We start from the raw sequence: 17,918 nt of genomic DNA on the forward strand, positions 1-17,918 counted from the left end.
AGCATAAACCAGGGTGTGCCACCCAAGCCTATCGCAGAGACTCTTAACACTTCTCCTGGATTCACAGGGAGAATATCCCTTCTGCCACTGGATCAGTAACCCAAGGCCTCCATGCGTCGGACACCGGAACACAGTGACCGGGGCATCCCACGACTGAACTGAAATAACTTGTGTAACCATCTGGCATGATGGCAACTGAGGCACAATTACTCTAGTAATTGCCATGTAAAGTTGCAGTTATTTCAAAGAAGTATTCTCCACTGCACTCGAATCATTCTATCTGAAAGTCTCGGACATTTCATCTGGAAACGGCCACTGACTTGCTATTGAAACACAGCTCAGGAGTAATGGCTCCCAGCAATTTATATGACTGATAGCTTAGCGTTTCATGTTCCCAAGGTGCCGACAAGTTGCTGGATGGGATTGAGTTATCTGTGTGGGACTCTTCCCAGTTATGAAGAGGTGTTTTCTAACTCCAGCCTTGCTGTAACAGTCACATACTCACGCATTAGACCAGAACGCTGAAGCGCTTAGGAAAGCATCAAGCTCGCCAGGAAAAGTCAGCTAGACGGAAAGAGCTGCACTCAACAGCTCCCTCCTCCCTGTGAGGGCAGAGATGAGGGGGGCATTTATTCCTCAGTACTACTACATTCATTCTGTAGAATGAACTAATGTGGGTGAGAGAGAACATGAAAAGCAGCCAGTCACTTCGAATGGACAGGATAAACAAGCAGAGAGTGAGGGAGAGAAAAGGGGAGGGGAAAAGGAGGAAAAGCAGCTTTAAAAAGGAGCAAATGTCTCTGTTAATATATACCGTATATAAACGAACAGGCTAATGAACGAGTATAAGCCGACCCCCCAAGATGGATAGGTAAAAATAGTAAAACCTGTATGACCCTTTCATAAGCCAACTCTATACTTTAGGGGTTGGCAAACTTTGGCTCTCGGCCCATCAGGGTAAGCTGCTGGCGGGTCGGGACGTTTTGTTTACCTGGAGCGTTCACAGGCACGGAGCCGCTCAGCTCCCTGTGGCTGCGGTTTGCCGTTCCCCACCAACGGGAGCTGTGGGAACCGGCACGCCACTTCCCGCAGCTCCCATTGGTGGGGAACGGCGAACCACGGCCACAGGGAGCTGAGGGGCTCCCTGCCTGCAGACGCACCAGGTAAACAAAATGATAATATATTAGATATTCAATTCAATGATTTCATGGAGTTTAAAATCATCAAATTTTGGTGTAGACCCATTTATAAGCCGACCCCTGATCTTTGATGCGTCACTTTTTTACCAAAAATATTCGGCTTATGAACGAGTATATACGATAAGTTAACCCTTTTATTTGGATTTCTCCCCCACCCGCACAGGCCACTACACTTAGCAGGGGAAAAACGTGCACCTGCATTTTGCCCATACGCTTCGTATCGTCAAATTTCCGAACACCTAGTCCCAGGCACGCACAGGTCTGCAATGCAATAAGATCAAATGGCACTTTCAGAGGAATTAACCCGCTTCAGCTCCACAGAAAAGTCTCATGGGCAGGATTTGAGACTGCCTTTCCGTCTCCCAGATGTACCTGGCTTCCCCCACTTTGGGACAAAGGAGGGGAGGCAGAATTCACTGAGGCTCAATCCTCAAGTACTCAACCCAGAGGCATCCTCTTTGGCTTCTATCATCATCAACCAGAGAAACCCTGGTTCTCTCTCGTGTGGCTGTTACTGGAGAAGGTGTATGGAGCAGACAAATAGTCCTGTGGTTTTTCCATTAGCCTCTGTCGACCCCGCACAGAATCAAACATCCTTAAGCCAGGTTAACACAGGAAACCAGACAGAGAAGATAGAAAGTTAGTTTTTCAGGGCCAGGTTTGTAAAGGAATATAGGTGTTGGTATGCTCAGTATTGCAATGCCTAACTGATTTTAGGAGCCTAAGTGTCATTTTCAAAAGTGATACAGGCATGCAGGAGCCTAAGTTCCATTGACTAAATGCCTAAATCCCCTCTGAAAATGACATTTAGGCTTCTAAATCGGTTAGGCATTACAACGCTGAGTACAGCAACACCAAAACACCTTTAAAAATCTGGACCTAAGTCTGTTTCAGTAGATGTTTTCAAACATCTCACTACTTCTGCAGAAATCCACCTCCTAAAACACCTACTCCAGTGCATTTGTGTGGCACGCAACATGAGTGTTGAGACTTATAAGGTTCAGATGGTCTGACTGCCTCTTAGGCTGGAGTTCTTGCCAGACCCATTGAGTGTTCTAGCACGTTCCTCATTCAGTAGGTCGAGGATGCCGCAAGAATACCCTTTTGCAGCATTTCAGCACCCCCCACTTCCTGCCATAAGCAGGCTGGGAAGAGGTATGAATGCAAAGATGCCAACAAAAAAAGTTTTAACAGACTTTTTGTGAACCTCAGAGAAGTTTGGGGGTTGGTGTGATAGGAGGACAAAGGCCAGTGGTGGTCCTCATTTTCACATAATTTCATTTGCTCTGCCGAAGCATAATAATTTCACTCTTACACCAGAAAAAATGCACAGTTGAGAAAATAATTAAAATCGACAGGATCCAGAGATGGGAGTAAAAAGGAAGTTTACTCACCAGCAAGTGGAGTTTTCAGAGTACGTTACCATAGCAGATCCACATTCTAGGAGTCCCGAGCCATTCCTGAATCTTTCTAAAGCATTTTAATAATGGTGGACGAACAGTTCATAGCACTGTCTAAATTTTCATTAAATTTGACCTCATTTCCTGTTTGGGAAGTATCTTCAAATAGATCACATAGCTCTCAAAATTTGTTTGTTGTTCAAAATTGCTTAAGAATTTCTTGGCCAATTTCCCACTTCATAATCCACCTTCAAAAGTCACCTGAGCTGGTGAGTTACTTCAGACATGTGGTCTCATTTCGGTTCCATGAATGGACGCTTACATAACACAGGGCAGTATGAATTTCAAATATTAATCACGTACACAATTCAAACTTTGCCTTTGCTAAATAACAGTTTAAAATTCACCCTCCAAGTATTCCTATTAGAAAAGCTCAGCCGCTCAAACTTTCATGGAAGGCAAACATAACAGGCTTGGGGAGTATATAATCATATTTGGTTTTGGAATTTGAATATTTATTTATTACTATTCGCTCAGGTCTACAGTTTAACATTTACGGGGGCGCACACTGTCTGCAGATCCAGTCTCCCTGTCAGAGGTATAAAGGACTCTATTCTTAGAGCTGTCCCCTGCTCGCCTCACCCAAACTAGCTATAAAAACTTCAGATGAGAGGATGAAGGCGGGTCAACTTGAATCTGTAGAGGCAACATGTGGAGAACTCCAGTTATTGCCAGGTTAGCTTCTTTTCTCCCTCACAATGCTGCCTCTGCTGCTCCTCCCCATAGATGAGCAAGCAATAGCAATTCCCAACAACAGGGCTGAGGAGTGAGTGGTTAAAGATGGAGGATCAAGCACAAGGTCTAAGCACACTTAAATCCCACTTATGGTCTATTTTGAGAGTTTAAGGGGTGCACAAGACTGGCGATGGCCCACTGCATGGCAGTGAATTTCACCCTGAATGACAACTGCTCTACAAATGATCATCCAGTTTAGATCCAGAGCTGGCAAATGATGTGACTTGAACTTCAAGTGGCAGCCTTACAAATCTTGGTGATAGATACATTATGGAGACAAGCTGTGTAGATGGCCACTCAACTGACAGAATGAGTTCCAAGTTCCTCCAGTCTAGAGCTCATTTGGTTGTACTCGGCTTGGCTACTGAGTTTCATCCATCTGGATAATTTTTGGATATATCTCACTTCCCTCAAAGGCTATAAACAAACAGGATGACTCTCAAAAGTAGTAACTCCATTTTTGACATCTAATATATGCAGTCTAGCCACTCCCCCAAGCCCCCATGAGTGTGTTATGAGGCTGCAGGGGACGACACCAGAAGAGAGAGATGGTTTGTTTCAGATGAACGTCTGAAGTCAATTTGGGCAGAAGTTTTAGGTGAGCAATACAGCACTGCTTCGTAAAGAAGGTTCAGTGTCAGAGTTTGGATTTCACTCACCCCTTTGGCAGAGGAGATAGCTACCAGGGAGCTAACAGTGGCTCAAGGGATGTAGTCATAGGCCTGGCACCTTGAACTGATGGATAACAGTGTATGGCTGAATGAAGACAAGGTCCTTTAAACAGAATAGTGAAATGCTGAATTCAGGTTAACTGTACCTTAACTGTGGAAAGGGATCAAACCAAGATATCTCTAGTAACTGATTGAGGATTAGAGGCACCAAGCAGTGTGAGGGGTAACACATTACTACTACTACACACCTAAGAAAAGAAATGTATCCATTTACAAACACATGATTTTCTGGTGGCAGGAACATGCGACTGCGACAAGCCTGCTGCTTCACCCCTTCTGAATACACCACCCTACCAGACGTTAAGAGCTCAAGACCCAGGCCTCCAAGCATCGTGACTGAACTGGAGGAGAGTTTGACCTTTGAGAGTAGTAGGACTAGCCAAGGCTTGAGACATCACAGGCAGGTCACAGCATGGCACCTAGCCCTGTCCTATTTCAATCCCTCCAATGGGAATGGGGAACAGGGTGACTCCAGTTGGAACCCTTTCCTAGCAAATCCAGGACCCCTGACTGGTCTGACATGTGCAAGGCACCTGAAGCTTTGCTTTGAGAAGTACTATCAGGTGACCCTGCCTTCTCTAGGCCAAAGACTGGAGGTTCGGAAGAAAAACAAGACCTTGTTGTGTGAAACATACAGTCAGGTTTCCTGGCTGGCGAGGACTAAGCTGAGCATTGCCAGCCAGATCTCCCTGGCTGGATCTATCAATCCTTTGTTTATAAGCAGGGTGCCTTCTCCTTCATCTTTAGCAAGCCAGCAAGTTTGTGCACCTTCTCCAGGACTCCAGCAACTGGAAAGTCCAAGGGCTAAGCTCAGCTTAGCATCATTTCCTGTAATGCCTTATTGTTGTCATCACAGCGAGGAGACCAACTTAAACTAAATTTCATCTACTCTTCCTCCTCCTCCAATGCAGAGAGGTCACCTCTCAAATGAGCCTGCCACTGCCAAGAGATGGTCTCATGCCCCAAGAGCCATAACGCCCAATTGGTCATACAATCCAAGACTTGGCATCCCCACTTTCACTGAGATGTTAGAGGTCTGACCTGGCAAATATAGTAGGTAAGCCATCATCAGGGGAAATAGGAGCAAAAGCTAACCACATACTGGACTGGGTTGTAGATTTGTAAGGCTGCACATGAAGGGGAGACCTCTGTATCAGAAGTATTAAAGTGGCCCAGGCTGGCTCTGAAAGCTCTTTAGAGAAATCTCACATTACAGCAGCCCCTGAAAGTTTGTTTTTGTGGAGTCTCCCCCATCAATGAGCATGGGAGGTTTGGAACTAGGAGACCAGCTCTGTAGGTTCATAGCACTTCTTTCAGGCCTCTTTCTCAGAGTGTCTCCAAGTCTCTGAATCGAGTAGTACAGGGGCTCAGAATAGGCCACCAGACCCAAATATTTCCTCCTCTTTTTAGTGATGAAAAAAACTCCTGGATCCAACTACTGGCTCTTGAGATACAGACGAGTGACCAGACCAAGACTCCTCCAGCATGCTTCTAGGTCTGGGAATAAAGGATGCACATCCAAGCACCACTGACTTCTCCCAGGCATTTCAAGTACCCAACATGCTGGTCTACAAGGGACATTTTCCGACCCAAAGAGATGTGTTCCAAACCCAAACCCTTTCCCAGTCGCAACATAAGTAGAGTGCAGAATTAGTCTTACAAAAAATTAATTCAGTACTATTATTTATTGTAAACACTAGCCTAAGAATTAACAACTACATTAACATTTAAACTAAACCCAGCTGTGTCACTGAGCGAAGGAACACAGACCCACGACCGCTTGTACCAGTGGGAAGAGGGGAACTGAGGACGGTTATAGGGGAAAGGGTTTTCACCCCTGAGCTGATGCAATGGCTGCATGAGAGCACACAGGCCCTCCTAACAATTAAACTGCTTTAGAATCACTCTAGGCCCGCAAGGTCTGGCTTTCAGCTCCTGCAGGCACATTTCCCGGGGCTATGTGCGCACCACAGCTGGGAGGTGCAATTCCCAGCACAAGCAGACGGATTGGCGCTAGCATGCTAAAAATTGCAGCGTGGACATTACTGCACGGGCGGGGACGCGGGCTGGCCACCGGAGTGCCGACTCAGGGGATCAAGAGGCCTTGGATTTTTGAAAGCTAGTCTGAGCCACTGCCCATGCTGCAACATCCACACTGCGATTTTTAGTATGTGTCCGTCTCCATGCGCTGGGAATCTCACCTCCCAGCTGCAGTGTAGATGGACCCTTTGCACAATGACCAGGGAGCGTGCGTAAAAACTGCTGCTACAGCCAGCCTGATCCTTCTCCACGTCCTGACATGCCTGCACAGACTTAATGTGTAGCGGGACCAAGGATCAATTCTCAAGCTCCAGTGGGCTGCCCTGCTACATTTTTGGGGTTTGGTGCACAGGTCTTCTATTTGAACACCACCACCAGAATGACACGAATCCCAGCTGGAAGGGAGATGCCACCTGGATTTCACGAGTGAGTGCACATGCGCCCTTTGTTGTTGGCGTAATTAGGAGATTCCTGCATTATACCATAGATAGTATGTACTGGTGCCCACCATTAAAGCATTTAGCAAAGGGAAAAGGGATGGAGGAGATTCCATTATGGCTGCTTTTCATTAACCATCCCTAAATTACGCTCCAAATGGAGAATTGGTGTATGGACTGTAACACAGCCAGGCTCAGTAAAATTTGGATTGAATTACTGCCCAGACACTACCTTTTAAAGAGGAAAACATCACTCAGGGTGAGCGAGTGGTCTAAGCTATGACAGACACATGGGCACAGAAAGGCCACCCGCTTGAAGAGGCGTATCAGTTGCGGATGAACACTAATGATAGCACAAACCAGCAGCGTGGCAATTTTAACAAACTAAATGTACCTTTCAAAACACTCATTTGACTGAAACATTTGGATCTGTGTTTTCAGTAAGGGCACAGCACAGAATGCTCAGCAGGCAGTCAAACTAATGGTCACCGAGTCTCAGATGACCACAGCCAGTTCAGAGACAGAGATGGAAACACCTAATAGCTTGCATGTTTGAGATCCTTTCTGGTTGAGCCAGGGATACCCAGCACCCTAATGGCTACTCCCCCCTGCAAATATCATTACTTATCCAGTGGTGGAGCCAGGTCCTCAGGTCTGAGGGAACCACTGCGGCAGTTATAGTCCCTGATAACTAGGGTTTCCAAAGGGAAAACTGACAGATGCCAACTAGAACATCCCAAACATAAGCCTGCAATAAAACATGAGTGTATTTTGGTAGCAGACTGGATTCCCCTCTTGTTCCATATGCAGGCTTCTCTCCCAACCAGTCTAATGTTTCTCCCTGCTGGTCACTGGCCAGGGCAAAGCTAATGGATTTTGGAATGCTAAACAGAACAAGACCCCTCTCTTCTCTGACTCACCCCTAAAGGGTTAAAATGCATCCAGATCTATGAAGAAATAACGGGGAAGGGATGAGGGTAGGGAGAACTTACCGGAAAAGTTCCGTGAGACCAGCATTGTTGTGAGGATTGCACCCTGTGGGGGAGAAGGAGAGAGCAGGGATAAATAGCGCTGCCTATCTCAGACAAGGGATGCAGAAACCCAAGTGGTTCAGGGTTAGACAGGCTACTGGGGTCCTCTCCACCTCCCAGCAGCTGCTATTCAACAGTTACTGGTGCTGGGAGCCAGGAGCCCGATCAGCATGGTAGACAACAGCTCTTAAGCATGGAGTGCTCATTTGGGTATTTCTGCTCTCTTTAAGTGGGGGCCAGGTGGGCATGGAGAGAACAGACCCTATGGGAAACTAATTTTTGTACCTACAGAAATCTCCCAACCTGCAAAGAAACTTCTAGAGCACCTTATATTAGAGGATTTCAAAAAGCACTTGACAAACAGTGAGCTAATCTTCAAGCACACCTTTGGCAACGCAGGTATTTGCTCCACAGCACAGAGGGAGAAACTGAGGCACACATAGGGGAAGTGATGTGGGGCACACTTCAAGTCAGAGGCAGAGCTTGGAAGAAATCCCAGCTCTCCCAGCCTTGTGCTTCAGCCAAAAGACCACCACCCTCCCCAATCCCAGCTCCCAAAAAAGGCAAACACCTACTCACCTTCAGCTTTCTTCTGGCATTGAACTTCCTCAAGCACTCCACAGTCTCTTGTCTGTGCATCATGGAGGCCACGGTGGATCGTTGCTGGAAGACAGGAACAAGGAAGGATTGTTAAATAATTGTAAACAGATCATCAAGTCGAGTTCTCCCTCCAGCTCTCTGTTCACACGCTACAGCCAATACGACCGAGCAGCTCAGCTCTGGGTGCCCTACTCCTAATGGACCCTGGCTCCAAACCGCAGAGACCTGGCGGCAGAAACCAACTGCAAGGTGACATTAACCACCCCCTGTGGCGAGAATTTCTAAACAAGGTGGGTTGTTATCACAGACCCATGCCTGAAAAAGTTGAGTCATGAAAGAGCAATGTTCTCCATCATTCAGACACCAAAGACCAAAAACAGATTTGAGGCAAAAGTGCACAACCAGCAATTGTGCTGGGTGGGAGGAGGGGAGGGGAAGGGAAGAGGCGGATCTTGTTACTAAATCTCAAAAGGAAAATTTGAGCCGGCAAGTGAAGACCATTGTCTGCCTATCCTGATGACTCTTGGACAAGGCTGCTCTTCGAACCTGTGAGCATGACGCCTGCCCTCAGCACCCTGGCATCAGATGCAGAATATGATGTTCAGCATACTGCTGGGGAGTCATATGGCTCAGTCAGATAGTTCTACCACATCAGCCGACAGCCTGAGTGCAGCGTCCAGCCAGTGGGGCGCACTTGTCACCAGCACTCAGCTGGGGTCACATCAGCTGCAAGAGGAGCACTTCCCAGAAGTGCTGCCAGAGAGTCAGGGAACATTTGGAAACTGGAGGCTAATGCCAGACTGGCTCTTGTTCTAACACAGACCTACCAGTCTGCATTCGCTTTACAAGGACAGTGGGCGAAGGACTATCACGCTGACCCGTAGGCATTACAGATCTGCCATGAGCAGCTCTCTCTTGGTTCAGACAAATTCATTAAGACCTGGGAGAACAGCATGCACTGTGCTCAGATTCTGCAAAGTTACGTAGGAAACCTCTACTGTGACCTCAAACCTAGCCACCCCTGCTCTCAAAGCTGGCTACAATCTGCACAGGCTGTTGTGGGGGGTGGGAAGGCTGGACCATCCTCTTTGAAAGAGCTTCTTGCTGTTAAAGTTCACACCGTCTCCTGTGAAGCCAGAGAAGCCTGAAGTCATTCCAGGTCTCTTGCTAGTTTGGCCTTAAATGGGCCAGAAAATACACTATGGGCTCTGTAGACAGCTTCACTGACCACAAAGCACAGCTGTCACTGGCACTAGGAGAACAGGAGTGCCCTGCACTGCCATTGGAAACGCACAGCCAAGACCAGTCGCTGCCTACTGGTGAGCACAGCAAGTGTCTAGAAAGGGAATCCGTGTAGGGTACATACACGGAGCATGTCGGGCACGCGGCGACAACAACTTTAACATAGGGGAAAGTGGGTGGGGACTGAAGTGATTTATGGAATGAAACCATTACACTTTGTAGAATGGCCAGTCAAGCCAACACGGGCGAAGAGGGAAACTGTCTCGGGACATTTCACATTAATCCTGCGATGTGGGCAGTTATTGCTTCTCAGACAGTGCCAGTCACAGGCACTGGGGCTGCAAGGCTCACAAAATGAAACACAGTTATTAGAGTACAGACACACAAACAGGGAAGGGCCAGAGCCTGAGCTGATGTGAATGAGCATATCATAGAATCATAGAATCTCAGGGTTGGAAGGGACCTCAGGAGGTCATCTAGTCCAACCCCCTGCTCAAAGCAGGACCAATCCCCAATTATATCTCTGATGATGTCTCTGGAACTATGCCAATTTATAATGTATACAGTGTGTACACCACATATCAATTGGAATCGCCAATGAGATCTCTCTTGGGGAATGGGGGAAATCGCCACCTGTCAAGAACAAATTGTGAAGGTGGGTATGCACAATGAACATACTGGAAAGCGGAGGCATGCCTGTCTCTAGTGCACACTCCTTCCTTATGTGATTGAGAGAAACTCTCCCAATTATACTTCAGGATCCTCTTACCAGCTCTGCAGAAAATGGGAGAACAATCATGCTCCTGGTCTGGAAAGAAGACAACTCTCAAGGGAGAGAACTAGTCAAAGCTGCTTCATGGCCACTAGCATTACACGTATGGCTAGGGGCGATATGGCACGTTTGCAGGAGCTACAGAAGCACTTCCACGTGTGCCTGTGAAAAATGAAGAGGCACTACGACAACTGGGGCTGGGATGCAACATCCAGGATGCCCAGGTGCCAGGCTCTTCAAGCGGACATCTCCCTGGATACGGCACATGACGATGATCTGCATTGGCAATCAATGACTATTGGATAAAATAGCCTTGAAATTAAAAGCCATTTGTTCTGCATCTCTTCACTATAGCAGTGGTTAGATAAGGATATAAACCAGGTGGGCTTTTCCCATGCCAGCACCTACAAGCTCACAGTTCAAAGCATACAAACATGCTTGATTAGACAGCACCTGATTTCTTCCCCTAGCTCTGTCCTCCTGCTCTAGTAGCCTGTCCTCCCAGCACATGGCTTCAGCAAGCACCATGGCATGACCTCCTAACAGGTGAGGAAGGAGACACTTACACAGACCCATGGGTGTTTGAGTGCTTGATCAGCCGTGATGCGTTTAGCCGGGTTTATCGTCAGCATCTGATTGATCAAGTTCTTTGCTTCAGGAGTCACTGTGTCCCACTCAGGTGACGGGAACTAGGAGGGAGAGAGGAGAAGAGATGAGATGCTGAACACAACCCTCCTTGCCCGCTGGAGGAAATCCATTCCACCACACCGAGCCCTGCTTAGGCTTTAACCCCTTTGGCACCACCACAGCTAGTTTGCACCCAGGGGACACAAACCTTTTGGTGACACCCACAGTGTGAAAATACTAAGGGACTTGACAAATAGCTGAAGACCATACATGCACCATTTTGATGGCTGTACAATGGATGTCCACGGGGCAGCCAAACAGTTCAAGGAGCCTTTCAGGATTCAGTCAGGCCTTGGGCTTTTACTCAAATCTGTAAGTCCATTCAAAGATCTGTAGCTTCCCTTCTTGAGCATTTGGTGCAGACATGAGAAAACAGATGCCTGGTCTTCTTTAACCCACCCTCCTCCTCCTCCCACTCCCTGTCCCCACACACTAAAAAGCTGTAATCCTGTTTGTAATATCAGAAATTGTTGCCTGGGGAATGGGAGACATGTCAGAGGCTGGCAACATGTGGGTATGGAGATGAAGGGCAGAGATCTGAAGTCCTTGAACTAACACCACTCTATGTGCAGTTCAGCACATCAGTACAGATGAGGACAGTGCCCCAGGTCTTCTGGGGTGTTACAAATGAAAACACAGTGAAACTACAGGCACATCTGTACAGCAGCTGGGAGGTGTAACCCCCAGATCATGTACCTCTGCTCACACTAGCACCTAAAAATAGCAGTGTGGCCATGGGGTATGGGCAGCAGCTCAGGCCAGCTGGCTGTGTATGCATTCAAGGGTCAGGTGGGACTGTACTCAGGCAAGTTGCCACCCGGGTAGCTGCAGGTATAGTGCTAATTGAAAAGTGCTAGCTGGAGCGGAGCGAGAGCATGCATGTCCGCCTGAGCTGGGGTCCCGGACACACCCTAAGTGGATGACAGCTCGGCCACCTGAGCGGAACATACAGCCTCTGAACACAGAGACGATCCAGAGGGCAGTTAAAGGGTCATGGTCACTTTAAGTCACCTGTGTTTAAAATAAGATGTCCTTCCCTGTGCTGTGAATATTTCCTCCAAGTATTAGAGCTGAAAAAAGCGTAAAGAGCTCCTTGACTTTTCCCATTCACACCATTAGCTTACGCTTTGTGCTCCTCTCAACACAGACCACAAAAATGCACTAGTCAGGGTCACACTTGCTGAGTGTCAGTTTCACATCCCTGGTCTCAGGCACAGTGCTGCCATGTCTGCGCTGCAAACATTGCAGAGGAGTGCTTAAAAACCTTCAGAAAACCCTGAGCTTTCATCTGGAGGTTATTTCCAAACCAAAAAAGATTCCTGGTCACATTCAAAAAACCCAAGTGCTGAGTCTAAACGCACCCCAGGGGCTTCCTCTGAAGTACAAACGTCCTATTTTCTGGAGACTGAAATTCACAATGGCCACTTCCCGTTCAGTCAAGAGATAAAATGGAGTACTTCAACACACACACACCCTGCCCCGGGCGGGGTGGACTACAGGAGATATTCTCTATTCCTATTAAAGTGGAAGTTGCTCCCTGCCATACACGGCACAGAAGGGGGCTGCAGGAACTAGTTCATGACAGTTAGACGCTTTTGAAAATCTGAAGGGGGCTGAAAGTCAACGGGAGTTAGGGGGGTTGGGCACCTAACTCCCAGTCACCTGCCAGAGGAGTTGGGTGTCTAACCTCTTAGGTGCTTTGAGAATCCCACTCTGCATTCCTGCGGCAACACATTCTAAATGTAACATTTAGCATAAGAACCAGGAACACAGAAGAGAAGGAGCCTATGAACAAAAGGAGCAATAAGACAGAGTAGCACCTGGCAGCAGGGGAGGTTACTGGATTCCAGCAGAAACATCCTACTCCCACCATTCCATCTCCGGCTGCTCTGAGTTAAGTACGGGCACTGTGACTGCCCACAGAGCAAACCCCGCAGCTTCCCTGCAATGCGTATGCCAGCCACTCTTGGATCAATAGCTCCAGGTTTATTTCCCGCTCCAACAGCTCCAACAGGCTCCCCTCACTCAGGAAGATTTATTCCAAGTTTTCAAACTTCTGTAGTCAGAGAACAGTCACTAATGCTTAACCTCTCTGGCTCTAACCTCCCCAACCAAGTCGCTACTCAGTCTGGTCAGACATCACGCTGCACCCTATGACCACCTGTCTAGCCACAGTCCCAAGAGCAGCTCCATGCTGACGCCTTCACCCTCACTACAGCCTCTGATCCCTCATGCCAGTCCCAGTTTCCCCAGTGCCACCCCGTCCACCAGAACACTCACTGCTGGGCAGATCAGGACACTTTTTCCACAGCTGCAGGCAAATTCCACTGTGGGGTGCAGGAGGCCATGAGCCACAGGTCAAGCTGTCTCTAGAGAGAGTTTCCCCACATTGTTCTATAAGGCATTGGTGGGACGAGATCCTTCCAGTTCACGCTCCTTATGTTCCCCTTGGAGAGTCAGTATCTGTATCTCCTCCAGCACTTCACTGCACTAAGCCCACGAGCGTAGAGCAGTTGAGTTTGGTAGTTTTTTCCTGACCCAATTAGCTCCCTGTACCCACAACCACGCCTCTGCCACCCCGGACCCCAATGGTAGCCCCACACAGTATCATGCTAAGCATGCAGCAAAAAAAAAGCCCAACGAACACAAGGCAGACATTCCAAGCACCACCTGGCACAGCAGCTGTGCGGCTGCCACCGGTCACCACAAGAAATGATGCCAGATTTTGGCTGGCTAGATGGCACAGGCTTTCTACACCATGCAGGTACTCAGCGAGGAAGTGTCCTTACGTCATAGGCTCCAGCTTTGATCTGCTGATAGAGCTTGTGCTGATCTTCATCCCAAAAGGGAGGGTAACCCACTAGCAGTATGTACAGGATCACTCCTGGGAGAGAGAGACAGATATGCTGTGGTTAGGTTCATTGGCTCTGATTACTCCTGTCCTCCATCTGTACACCCACTTCAGAGCTGAGGAGACCCCCCTTCCTGCCCTCTCAACATTCCTTCTCCAGTAGTGTCTGGGCTGAGACTTCAGTACCTTGGAGGTCTGAAAGTGATGGTGAACAAGGAGCAGGAGCAGCCCCAGGAGCCATCTCCCCTCAGCTGCTGGACTTGGTCCTGGCACACCAAGATCAGCTCTGATCCCCAGCTCCTAGGACAGAGCAGGCGCATGCTGTCCTTCTACCTCCCCATACATCACGGCTAGTGAGCCACAGCTCCCAGCTGCTTCCAGAAACCACGCCCAGTGAGGACACTGGAGAGCAAGGTTCTACAGGCGCTTCCAAGACTCTTCCATGCTGGCCTCACACGCTCGCACGGCAGGAAAGCCTAACACCCAGGGGGCCTACAGGAATAGGTCTCTGCCACATATCAGTTCAACATCCCCCAGGTCCTGGGGCTTTAAACTGATCAGTCTTCAGTTATATTTACACTTATGCTTCCTTTTTAGAAAGGAGCACCTACAGAACGAGCATTATAGAGCTAAACAATGGAGTGCTGGCTCGATGAGGCAAGGATGGGTTCTGACTATTTAGCCCTAGCAGAAGGCTCTGATGGCTTGTCTGAGCACAGGACTAGGAGTTAGGAGCAACTGAATTGCAATCCGTGCTCCATCAGCCCCATCTGCAACCTTGGACACGTCACTTAACCCCTCTGTGCCTTCCTTTCCCTGTCTGTGAAAGGGGGATGAGGACCTTTCTAACAGGGGGCTGCGAAGAATGGCTGATGTTTGTAAACAATGCAGTGTCAGTGCAAAGCGTTATCACTGTTATGAGATCTTACCGCATGCCCATATGTCCACTGGTTTTCCATAAGGATCTTTTCTTAACACCTCAGGGGAGAGGTAGCCTGGAGTACCGGCAAACCCTGTCAGGAGAGGAACGACATGGGGCATACATAGTACCCAGCTAGAAAGATCTGCTGACTCCTACCACACGATCTGAAAACTGTAACATTTAACTTTCACAAGCCCATGCTTCCCCTCTTGCCTAGACTTCCCTGAGTTACCTCTGTGGAAGCCAATGGACACAGGAAAGGGAAGGCAAAGGAATGGGTTGACAGTCCACCAGCTCAAAATGCTATAAGCAAGCAAAGAGCGAGCAGTGAATGGGATCATGTCACCCTCTAGAGCACAAGTCCTTGTGCCACATCTAGACCATGGCTACCCGTGTGGTTTGGAGTTAGAAAACAAACCCTGGCTCATGGTTTAGCCAAAGGATGTGAACAGACCCACAGCAATTGCTATCTCTCAGGAATGTTCAGACAGAAAAGATCTGGTTCCTAACTCTGCTATACCTCGAGAGAGACAAGCCCAGACCCAAACACACCTGAGGAGTCCAGGTCAAGGCCTGGACTTTGCAGCTGTCCCCATTTATACAAAAAGGGGAAACAAAATCCGCAGATCCCAACACTCCTGAGGAACGGGAAAAGTTTGTATCAGGGTGTGGACTTTGCAGCTGGGGCAGCTCTGTGACTAACTCCTACTGTACATTTGGGAAGGAAAACAAGAGGGGAGATTCAGCCTTAAGGCTCAAATATGGTCACATTTTCTCTCTTGCTCCCATTTTACCCAGTCCAAAGGCCCCAGAAGCAGGAGTGCTGGGCAAGGAAGGTGTGGCACTGAACTTGTCTAATAGTTAGCTGGAAGACGTCAAGCCCAAATAAACTAGACCCTTCCTAAGGCCTGGCATGTCCAAAGGAAGCTGGAAGGGGCAGCTAGAAAAGGGAAGGCTCAGATCTTCTTACCAAACCAGGCCTGCTGCTCCCCCTGCACTTCTATAGCCAGTCCAAAGTCGGCCAGTTTGACAGCAGCACTCTTACACTTACTTGCCAGTAGCAAGTTCTCAGGCTGGGGAAAGGAGAGAGAAGAGAAAGGAGGGAGGGGTGGGAGAAAGAGAAATCTACATTAATCTCCTTTCCTCGATGTTTCGATCTGTTTAAATTCAGTCAAGGGCCCTGTGTGAAAGCAGCCATTCACCTAAGGCCCAGCAATTGCCAATGGCCTTGTTGATGGAAGGGGAGAGCCTCCTCGGTCTCACACTCATCTCATCTCCCTTTGCTCTCACACGCAATGCAAGCGCTGCTCCCAGCCCAACCCACACACCCAGCGCTGACACCAGGTGGCGCTGACAGCACAGTCCCTCCAGGACGTGATTCCGACCCATCCATGCAGAGAGAGAAAATGATGCCGCAGATACAACAATCTGCAGTGATGTGGCTCCCCACGAACATCACACAGTCCCTAAGGCAGTGGACAAGCAAACACAATAATAAGGGCTGCCAAAGAGAAATCTAATGTGCCAGTCGAGTCCGGCAGTAGCTTTATGGAGAGTGCCTTTCCACATAGCTCACTGCAGTGCTGCTGATGCTGCTAATGAAAGCTCCCTTTCTTTGAGTGGTGAACCCCCACCTACAGGAATTTATTAAATGCTCCTACATCACCCTCTCCTCTGATGAGGGACAAGACCTTTCCTATGCCAAGGATGGGATGCTGCTGCTCTCTCCCTGCTCCTGAAAACACCTTATACCAGAGATGGGACCCCACACCGCTACCTCTGAAGTATTAGGAAAAAGGATGTCACCCAAATAGAACCTCAGGCGTTCGAGGAACTCGGTTGTGTTCTGGAGGCTTCAGCAGGAGAAAGCGGTGAAGGGGTTAAAGTGGCTGCAAAACATTCCTCCAGGCTGAGGTGTTGTCTGCCAGAGCAGCTAGCAAAGGGGACCCTGCCTCTAACACACATGCCCTGAAGACACTGGCTGCAGCAGTTCAGCAGGAAATGGAGTTCCCACTGCACTTGCAGATAGGGACAGGGGTGTGCTGGAAAGGGCAGAAGGGGGAGGAGCCCAGAACCTCTCCTATCTTGGGCAGGATATAACAAACTACACAGACTGGAGTCTACAGCAGGCACCAATGGGAGGGTGGGAAAGGTGGCCTCCAGCAGGACAGAAGGCTGGAAATCCACAAACTGGACTCTCACTTTCCTTGGAGGTCATTTGCACAGCAGGGCATCTGTCTCCCATGGTGACCTAGAACTGCAGTCCTGCTGGATGAGGAAGGTGGTGTGGCTCAGTCACCTGCACAGTGGGGATGGGGTGAGGCATGCACACAAAGCCCACCCCGGCCTGCACTGCGCAGAAGGTGGTTTAGGAACATGTGGTGGTCTGAGGGTGGGATGAGGAGGCAGAGAGGAAGATCAGACATGCGTCGCCCTCTGCCTTGCCTGTGCTGCAAGGAGATGGTGGGGAGTTAGAAATACATGTCCCCTCATCCCTGCCTGAGGGTCAGGCCCCACTTCACACTGGTGCCAGCACGTTTCTCTGCGCCAGCAGGAACAGTGCCACTGCAGTTATCGCAGAGGAAAACTCACCAGTGTAGACAAGCCTGGTGGGAAATCTAGGACCTCCCTCCCACCCACAACTCACACTGCATATGTCTCAACTAGGGACGGTGGTTGTGCTTAGGCTGGGCTCAGCAACTCATGCTAGTTAAATCCCTCCAAAACTCCACCTATTCCCTGCAGACATCTACCTAGAGGGAAACCCCTTCAGCGGGACTCCAGCTCTGTGTGCAGGCGTATCTACCTGCATGTTCTGTAGGCTAGAATCCCACTGGCTGAAGTCAAGCTCAAGCTGTTACCCTTCCCTCACCCTAGAAATGGGTTGAGTTTAGGTGGGGCTTAGCTAACGTGAGTGAGCGGAGCCAGACCTAAGCATGTCCATTTTTCCTAGGCAAGACAAACCTGCTGTGACAGCACCTCCTGAAACCACCCTGCTTCTCCTCTCATTAGTTAATTCATGCCATTGCAACACCCAGGGTTCTACTTTAAAAAGGGCCATGATCAGCTTCACTTATCTCACCCTAGCTCTTCACTACAGCCCTGCAAAATCTGAAACCTATTGCCAAATGTCTCCTCCTCCACATGCACAATTGTGGTCCTCTGGAACACACTGTAGCTGCAGGGACGCTCACAAGCCATGGGCTGGGTT

At 48.8% G+C, this 17,918-nt stretch overlaps 1 protein-coding gene across 32 annotated transcripts in view; it reads right to left on the bottom strand.

Annotated features, from left to right (window-relative positions):
* Positions 1-17,918, bottom strand: part of CAMK2G (calcium/calmodulin dependent protein kinase II gamma) — a 177,056-nt gene that overhangs the window by 53,842 nt on the left and 105,296 nt on the right. For all 32 annotated transcript variants that reach the window (XM_048859066.2, XM_048859058.2, XM_048859057.2 and 29 more), the window contains exons 7-12: positions 15,678-15,780; positions 14,715-14,798; positions 13,724-13,818; positions 10,814-10,936; positions 8,213-8,296; positions 7,595-7,637 (exon numbers count right to left, since the gene is read on the bottom strand). In XM_048859066.2, coding sequence (XP_048715023.1) covers positions 7,595-7,637; positions 8,213-8,296; positions 10,814-10,936; positions 13,724-13,818; positions 14,715-14,798; positions 15,678-15,780 — 532 coding nt within the window. The remainder of the gene's footprint in view (positions 1-7,594; positions 7,638-8,212; positions 8,297-10,813; positions 10,937-13,723; positions 13,819-14,714; positions 14,799-15,677; positions 15,781-17,918) is intronic.

Source organism: Caretta caretta, chromosome 7 (assembly GCF_965140235.1).
Source record: "Caretta caretta isolate rCarCar2 chromosome 7, rCarCar1.hap1, whole genome shotgun sequence".
Lineage (NCBI taxonomy): Eukaryota > Metazoa > Chordata > Testudines > Cheloniidae > Caretta > Caretta caretta.